The 9,546-nt window shown below is 42.1% G+C and overlaps 1 protein-coding gene across 1 annotated transcript; it reads right to left on the minus strand.

Moving 5' to 3' along the window:
* Positions 1-797: 797 nt before the first annotated feature.
* On the minus strand, positions 798-5,163 carry INHBC (inhibin subunit beta C). Its single transcript, XM_027855082.1, has 2 exons — positions 4,633-5,163; positions 798-1,784 (listed from the first exon to the last, which is right to left on the minus strand). The coding sequence occupies exons 1-2, from the start codon at positions 4,967-4,969 to the stop codon at positions 1,039-1,041; spliced, it is 1,083 nt and encodes a 360-aa protein (XP_027710883.1). The 5' UTR covers positions 4,970-5,163; the 3' UTR covers positions 798-1,038.
* Positions 5,164-9,546: the final 4,383 nt, after the last annotated feature.

Consider the following 9,546-nt stretch of genomic DNA (forward strand, 5'->3'; position numbering starts at 1 on the left):
ATGTGATGGGCAAGGAAAAAGAGATGAACTTCAGCTGGGAGGAATTTTTAGGAGATAGGAGATATCTAGATATCAAAAGGAGATATAGAGATAGATAGATATTTCTAACAGATAGATAAATATAGATGTTTGTGTGTGTTTCCAAGGAGGTATACTTTTCAAGACCCCAGGCCCATCTGCACCTATCTTTCTGCCCTCAGAAAGGAGGGAAGGGGCTGGGTCAGCTCATTTGGGGGCAGGAGTCCGCTACTGAGATTCTTAGGCAACCAGTGAGTTATGAAGGATAGAGGGGAGTCCCTGAAATGGGGATGCAAGGAGTCTCCTGCTTTAAGATAGGCTGAAGAGTAGACTAGCTCTCTAGCAAGGGAGACAAATGCATATCCCTACCACTGGATGGAGGTGAGGGATCTTTTTAACTGAAAACATAAGGGAAGAGTCCCTTAAATGAGAGGTCTGGGCATGGATGGTGTTTGTGAGTTGAAGTGGGTTAGCATGAGGGTAAAGGAGAATAGAAATTTGTAGTAAATTTTCAGTCTATACCCTGAGCTGTCTTCTGAAGAAGGTAATGGGTTGACTCCCAAGGGGTAAGAATGTGGGAGAATAGGGAAGGGAAAAGAAGAGAATAAGCATTTTTAATAGCACCTACTATGTGCCAGGTGCTATGCTAAACACTTTTTACAAATATTATCTCATTTTATCCTCACAACAACCCTGTGAGGTAGGTGCTATTATCCCATTTTATAGTTGAGGAAACCCACAGAGGTGAAGCAATTTGCTCAGTCACACAGATGGTAAGTATCTGAGGCCAGATTTGAACTCGGTCTTCCTAATTCCAGGCCCAGTGCTCTATGCACTGTGCTACCAGCTGCCTCAATAGAATAACCAAGGTGAGGGTGGAAGGACTTCCAGAATTATGTTGGGAAAAATGAATCCCCATCTTGGGTTGGGGCAGAAATTTGTGAACAACCTGCCTGAGATGAGAAGGGAATCTGTATATGAGTATCCCCTTCTCCATGATCTCCTTCCCCTTTATACACATTAACTGCAACCACAGGCCTCCACCACCATGTCTGGGATGTCAGTCTTGACAATGTTGCTGTCACGGTCATAGTAGAGAAGGGACAAAGGGCGGCGGGCAGTAGGCACACAGCAGGAGCCTCCTCCAGCTGTTCCTGGAGCCCCATTAGCCTTGAGTAAGTTGAGAACAGCAGTATGGAAAGAGGCCGCAATCCCTGGCATACCTGCCACATGTAGTGGGCACTGCCCTGTACAGAAGTTCATAGCATAACCTTCAGGCTGAATGATCCAGTCGTGCCAGCCAATCTCCCGGAAATCTACAAAGAATTCTTGTCGACAACACATCTGAGACCCATCTTGGCACTCGATGCCTCGACGATGAATTTGGTGCTTTTTTCCTATTCTCACCCGAGCTATTATAAAGGGCTGTTGGGCATCCTTTTCCAAGACAACTGGGCTCTGGGCTCCCCAGCCTTTGGGCTCCAATTCTAGGGTTAGGTGCCCCTGACTATAAGCAGCCTGGGCCTCAGGCCCCAGGAGGAACTGGTACCAGCCACTGGAATCCACCTCTAGCTGATGCTGGGCGGTCAAATTGAGGTTGGTATGCTGTGGCCCAGGTACCAGGACCCTCACATACATACTCCATGTGCCGTTGGAAGGAATATGCAAGAAGAAACCCAGCCTGGCTTGGAGGACCTCCAAGCTAGCACTGGTTTGATCTGGGGAGAGTCTGAAATCCAGCACTGTCCTGTTGGCAGTAGAATGGCCTGTAGACATAGAGAGCAACAGTCATCCTGGTTGTCTACCGACTCATTAAAGAATCAGCCCTTTTTTTCTGACCATGATTTTTGTGTGTTTCCCTCCACTTATTCCAGGTGAGGACCAAATGAGATAACAGAAAAGAGCTCTATAAACACTAAAGTTTTATATAAGTGTCAGCTATTTCACAATAGCCCATTTCTTCAGTAGTCTTGATCTATCTATCTCCCCTTCCATCCATGCTATGAATCCTTTTTGTTCTCAGATCTCCCTAATCATAAGATATTTCCTTCTGAGGTCTAACCCAAGTCTTTCTGCTATAGGTTCAGCCTTTTTATTCTCTTCTCTGTGGGAACTTGTTTAGTGCCCAATCCTTTTCTGAAAAAAAAATAATCTTCGAGTTTATTTATTCCTACCAGTTATTTAACACAAATCACCTTCTAAAGTCCTGACCTTTTTGTCTGATACCTTGTTGGGCAGATATCACTCCTATGACAAATGTCATCACCAAAGTCCCCTCATAATGCTGCTCCCACCCTAGGGGAATGTCATTCAGTTTTGCTCTGAGCTATTCTGAATGGTGGGTAAGTGAAAACTTATTTAACTTACTATATCTAGCTGGTGCCAAACCGTTCACATCTTATCCAATTATCTGCTAGGAAATCTGGGCCTACCAAGTGCAAGTATCTTGCCATCTCCCCCACCCACCTCCAAGTCTTGCTCTTTTTTTTTTTTTTTTTTTGGTGAGGCAGTTGAGGTTAAGTGACTTGCCCAGAGTCACACATCTAGTAAGTGTTATGTGTCTGAGGCAGGATTTGAATTCAGGTCCTCCTGAATCCAGGGCCAGTGCTCTATCCACTTCACCACCTAACTGCCCCTAACTCTTGCTCTTGTGGCCAAAACCTTAGCCAAAGAGAATGGAACTGACCTCCTGGATCAAGACTCTCACATTCTACCCTTGATCCTGACTTTGGAAAGGGTCTGGAGGGAATAAGAAGCAGGATGCCATCTTAACCTAATAGATGCCAGCAAACAACCATAGGGAGCATTTGCTAGAAGATAAGTCATGAGGACCTGCTGGAGAATTGGGCCAGCATGAAGATGAGCTGTGGCTAGAAGGAAAAGTTGTCCAACTCACAGATAGTAGGGACAGGATTGATCTTGTCCTGGGAGTGGGTAATCCCTTCTATTACTGGAGAAAACTGCTTATCCCCTTTCTAGTCACCATCTAAGTTATCTGGGCACATGCAAACTAATTTGTTCCTTACCTTTCAATTTAGATTTTTTTAAAATGTGCTTCTCATAAAACACACTAAACAGTGGTCTAAATTATCGAGATTTTTGTAAACTCAATTTGGAGTTTGCTAGCTATACATTTAATAGACATTTATTTATTTGGTTTCCTAGGCTGTTTTAATGTGTACCTGGAGTAAAAGAAAGGAGGCTATCATAAGGAGGATACCACTGGTAAATTCAACTAGACCCAGAGGTAGGGTCAGGGAGAAACAGATAGGTGGGCAGCAACTTTTCTTGCCCTGGAAGGTACAATGGGTTTGAACGGAAAGCCATGCCCCAGAAGGGGAGTGAGTTTTCCAGTAAGCTCTGTCCATACAGAGGGATGGAGGAGGAGTTTCCCTGACAGGTCTGACAATTCCCTTGGCTCAGTGGTGATTGACAGCTCAACTTCCCTTGCTACTTGGTGATGGTTATACTGATGTTTTAGGAATGATAATTCATTCAGTGCCGCATCAGTGCCACCAATGCTACTAGAAAGGATGTGACAATTGACTGCCCTTTGGCTCGACTAATAACCCTTGTGACTTCTCCAAGCAAAACTCTTTTCCCTGGCTTCTATTCCCTTTTTTCTGTCTTAGGATTCTTTTTCCTCCATCTCCACGCTCCATACCATGATTCTGAAAAAGGAAGAAGGATGCTTCCTTTTTAATCTAGTAGTTTCCCCCAATTCTTATATTCCGAAGTCTCCTAAAACCTACCCATTAGGCAATAATAGGTCATTGAGGCTCATTAGGCTTCAGAGTAGGCTAACCTATCCATGAGTTACCAGATCTAGTTCATAGGAATTCATAGAATTTAAAACTACAAAAAAGACTTTAAAGAGCATGGAGTCAAACTCCTTAATTTTAAAGATTTAGAATCGGAGATCCAGAAAAGTGAAGTGACTTTTCCCAAGGTTAGATTGATACTAAATATCAGAGTTGGGATTTCTACCTGAATCTTTGAACTCCAAATCTAGTTCTTTTTATTTCATTGTGGTCCCAACTTTCAAGCCTAAGGATCGGCCTGGGATCACTATACCCTCCTTCAACAGCAGGCAGCTAGAGAGGGCATCATTGGGGTCTCCGTCTTCTGGTTCCTAAATGGACTCCTAAAATCACTAAGGTATGGGCATGTCTCTATTTACCCTTTTCCCTTCTGGTTTCTTTGTCTGTCTTCAGGGGATCCAATCATACCACCCAAAGCAATTTAATACCCCTAGCTCTCAGCTTGCTCAAGTCATCCTAGCAACTAAGTTAAGGGCTGTCTAGGGCCCCAGGGGATTAGGGCATAGGGTGGGCAGAATAAGGAGGGAGCAGATGAAATAGAAAAAATTCTGTATATTGACCTCTACATTATTATTATTATTATTATTATTATTATTATTATTATTATTATTATGTGCCGAATCTGGGAGTGACACATAGGTTGTATTATATGAAGTTCCCAACAGGAAAAGGGAAAAGGTTGGGTACGGAAGTGAGAGGGCTGAATTGTTACTACTTTTAGAAGTAGTTCTACTGAATTGTTGGATTGTTCTGTTTTTTAGAAGAGGTTGTGTACCTCAGTTCCCACACCTACCTATCTCAGCAAAACTGATGATCTCATACTCCTGTTCCTCAACTCCAATCCCAGAGACCCCTAAAATGCTACCAGACAGAAATCTTCCTCTGGGACTGTGGAGACGCCGAAGTGCAGTCCTCAGGGTGGCTCTGGACACAGGCTGGATCAATGTCGGGCGCTGAGTTAAGTGAAGTTTAGCCAGGATACTTTGCTTCGCCAGATTGAGCAGCTGCTCCCGTTGCTTCTCAGGATCTGAACCGGGCACTCCACATGCTGGACATTGACTACCACCCCATTTTGTGCCTGCTGTAGTTGGAATCAGGAGCAGGAGACCGAGGAACAGAGTGGAGGCCATTGTCTGCTGGGATCTTCCAGAAGAAACACCTTAAATCTGGAACTCAGGGCTGCAGCCACTCTGAGACTTGAGTTTTAAATGCTAGAGTCCACACCAAAGGCTGTGTGTCCAGCTGGCATGATTCTTTGCGGCAGGGGAGATGGTGGCCACACATCTGGCTTGAGAAAGAGAAGACCAACACTAGGACCTGTCAGACATTGTCAACTGATAAGTAACTAAAGTACAAAGCAGAGACTGGGGGTGGGGGTGGGTTGGTTTGTTTGGGAAGAACGAAATTTCCATCATCCAATTTTGGAAGGCAGACAATTTCCATTTATGTTAGCTGCCAGCTCTGAGAGCAAAGGTTAAAGGTGAAATTCTCCTCTATCACAAAGTACTCAGAGAATTGAGAAAGGGAGGATGAATCCAAGCCCTCCAGTGACAGACTACTTTAAGAATTGTCCCTCAAATAAGAAATTCTAATTTGTACAATTTAATTCAATTTAACAAGCATTAAATTTTTTTCTTAATTACATATAAAAATTTTTAACATTTGGTTTTTTTAAATTTTGAGTTCCAAATTGTCTCCTTCCCCTTCAGAAGGCAAGCAATTTGATATAGATTACTATGTGCAGTCATGCAAAACATTTCCATATTAGCAATGTTACAAAAGAAAATGCAGACCAAAACTAACCAACCAAACAAGAAAAATTAAAAAGGTAAAAAAATATGCTGCAAGCTGCATTCAGACTCTATCAGTTCCTTCTCTGAAGGTGGATAGCATTTTTCATCATGAGTCCCTCAGAATTGTCTTAGATCATTGTATTGCTAAAAATACCCAAGTCATTCACAGTTGATCATTGTTTAATATTGCTGTTACTGTGTGCACTGTTTTCCTGGTTCTGCTCACTTCGCTTTGTATCAGTTCATGTAAGTCTTCCCAGGTTATTCTTAAAGCATCCTATTCATCATTTCTTATTGCAGGAGTACCTCCCACTGTGCAGCCAGCAGTGAATGAGGAATCCACAGTGACTCATTTTTCGAACTCAAAAGACTACCTCCAATGCTGGAAATGTCCATCTCAGGATGGATGTTCTGTCGATTATGCTCAGGAAAGAAACACAAAACAAGGGAGGAAGTTAGGACTTTGAGATCCAGTTTCAAGCTCACCTGGGCCACTCTGTGTACTCATTGCCATGTGTAAGCATTTCAAGACACCTCATGTGAGGAGTGGAGTAGGGAGAGAGCGTGAGACGGAGAGACACCAGAGTACCAGAGGGCAAAGACCCTTCTTAAGTTGGTGGCTCTTACTGGTTCAGCAGCCAATCCTTCCTGAGCTTTCTCTTTTTAACTATCAAGTGAGAATGTGGGCAGAGGAGATGGGGGGGGGAAGAAGATGGGGTGGAGGGAGAACCAACCAGGGTTTGCTGCATCATTCCAATGTTCCAAACCCTTTAGCAACAAGGTTGCCAGGAGGCATCACTGAATAATAATAATAGCTAGCATTTATATATTACTTACTATGTTCCAGGAGCTATGCTATGTGCTTTATTATCTCTTTTGATCCTTACAACAACCCTGGAAGGTAGGTAGTACATTATTCCCATTTTACAGAGGAGGAAACTGAGGCAAACAGCGGTTAAGTGACTTGTCCAGGGTCGTGCAGCTGGTAAGTATCTGATGTTGGATTTGAAATCAGGTCTGCCTGACTCCAGGCCCAGTTCTCTATCCACGGTGCTACCCAGCTGTCCAAGGGATGGTCCCTGCCCATTCTCACACATGCTTCTTCAGGTGGAAGCCAAACATCTAAACCGATCTCTGCTACACACTTCAGTGTGTACATATTGTTTACACTGATAGAATAATAGAATAGCTCCTTGAGGCTGGGAAGTATTTAATCTTTGTTGTTTTATTGGGGGGGGCAATGGGGTTAATTGACTTCCCCAGGGTCACACAGCTAGTAAGTGTTTTTATGTGTCTGAGGTTGGATTTGAACTCAGGTCCTCCTGAATCCAGGGCTGGCGCTCTATCCACTGCACCACCTAATCTTTGTTTTTCTATCCCTAGTACCTGGCACACAGTAGGCATTTCATAAATGCTTTTTGAATGATTAATGGATTTATTGTGAAAGGGAGTGAAATAAATATGGAAAGATAGAGCCACATTATATAAAGGCTTTACATGCCAAGCTGAGGAATTTCTACTTCATCCTAGAAGTAATAGGGAGCTACCAAGCAGCTAGGCAGGACAACTCATGTTTGTGAGTTCAAATTCGGCCTTAGACAGCTGCGTGACCCTGGACAATTCACTTGACCCTATTTGCCTCAGTTCCTTCATTTGTAAAATGAGCTGGAGAAGGAAATGGCAAAACACTTCAGTATCTTTGCCAAGAAAACCCCAAATGGGGTCACAAAGAAACACAATTGAAATAACTGAACAATAGCGTATAGTAAGCAATTAATAAATGCTTGTTGACTTGACTTGTTATTTAATATAAAGTGTGGATAGAGTGCCAGGCTTGGACTCAGGAAGACCTGAGATCATATCTGGCCTCAGAAACTTTTACTAGCTGTGTGACAGTGGGGAAGTTACTTAACCCTGTTTGCCTCAGTTTTCTCATCTGTAAAATGAGGTGAAGGAAATGGCAAACTATCACAAATGGGGTCACAAAGAGTTGGGCACGACTGAACACCACCGGCAACAAAGTTTCCTAAGCAGAGGAATAACTTGGTCAGACCTATGATTTAGGAAGATTATTTTGTCAGTATATAAGAATCATCCACGCAGGTATTAATGATATCCTCAATGAGGGTATTCCATATTTACCACCTAACAATTGACTGAAAGATGTAGAGAATACAAGATCCCACTGTGCTTACTATTTGTTAATTATGAAAATATCCATTTGATCTGGAGTCCAATAGAGTAAAACACTGCCCTAAAGGCTCTCTTTCAACAAGATGGCTTCTATCCATATATCAATATAATTCAAGATTTCTTGAAAGGTTTATAACAACAGAGATAACCTTGTTCAGTGACTCATTGGTGGTAAACATGAGGCAGGGCATAAAACAGGGAGATATATGTGCACAGTATTTGGCACTGTGAAGGAGGAGATGTAGTGCAGTGTCCAAGTTGAAGAGATGGATGGTGAAGTCCTCTCTATTCCCCCATTTGTCTCAGTTTCCTCATCTGTAAAATGAGGATAATAATAGCACCTGCATCTCAGAGTTGTTGTGAATACCAAATGAGATAATCATGAAGTGCTTGGCACATAGTAAGTGCTACATAAATGTTAGCTATCATAATTGTAACTATAATTATAATAATCATTATTGTTATTTGTAGGTGACATTATGCCATTTGCATCAAGATCCCGATCACTGAAGAGCCTTCTGTAAGAGTTCTGTAATCATGCAAAAAGAATTTGGCCTGATAATCCATACAGGAAAGACCAAGTGGATGAAAAATGTCTATTGCTAAGATTATAGCAAAAAGTTGGATAGACAATCTTATCTAGGATAGATAGTATAAATAGTTGCTAAATTGGGCCCAGAACTAAACAGGAGTAAAAGAGTAGGCTGGATTGCCTTTAGGAGAATATAAAGCTCTTTTAATGGCCCCAAACTTTTCTTAGAAGCAAAGGATCACCTTTTAAATGCTAATATTCTACCTGTTGTTGTATGGCTATAAGACATAGAACAACAGTCTCTCAAGTACAAAAATTAATATCACATAGAAGACAATGGAGGTCGTAATGGGTATGAGTTGTCTTCAATATATAATAAATGAGAAAATTTGGAGATATAAGTAACAGACATCAAAGAAGTAAAGGATATACAAGATGTTATTAGGGAAATAAAAGAAGTTGGGTTAGTCCCCTGTTTAGGGTGAGGGGGAACAACCTGAATTTGCTATCCTCTCAATGTTAGGAGAAGCTGAATAAAGCTTCCAGAATTTTGGATTCGCCCTCTGTGGCTATTTGTGGGAAGTCTTGTACAAAAGTCACCCAGGATGGTCTACAATACTGCATCACCAGAGGAAACATCCACGTCACTGGAATCACTTATCTATTTGAGTATTTTGAATATTTGAATGGAAGATGGGTTGGACACAAGAGAGCCTAAAATAGAGAAATTAATTGGGAAACAATTGTAATATGCCACAAAAGAAGCATTTACACACCATTAATGTACTGTTAAAGTGTCTCCTTATCACTTCTCATCTTTGCTTCTCTCCCCACATTGACCTCTCCATCCCCCATCCTTTAACCCTATCCTCTCACGCTGACTCATTCGAAATATTCTTAATCTCTGTTGTAGCTTGAGCTTTTCTGGAAAGAACACTTAGGCATTGGCCAGGTGTTTCCACAGTGGGTTAGTTTGGGGAAGATTAGAAAGAGAGATAAGGCTAAGCAGAAAATGTCTCAGGTAGGGCATCTGTGTACTAGGAAACAGGTTTTTACATTGGGGATGGCTCATACTTAGAAATTGTCCTGTTTGGATTACAGGACTCCCAGTAATGAAATTTATTCTTTTCTCTTACCTCCCAACACACACACACACACACACACACACACACACACACACACACACACA

This window comes from Vombatus ursinus, unplaced genomic scaffold, assembly GCF_900497805.2.
Source record: "Vombatus ursinus unplaced genomic scaffold, bare-nosed wombat genome assembly UNPS02010769.1, whole genome shotgun sequence".
Lineage (NCBI taxonomy): Eukaryota > Metazoa > Chordata > Mammalia > Diprotodontia > Vombatidae > Vombatus > Vombatus ursinus.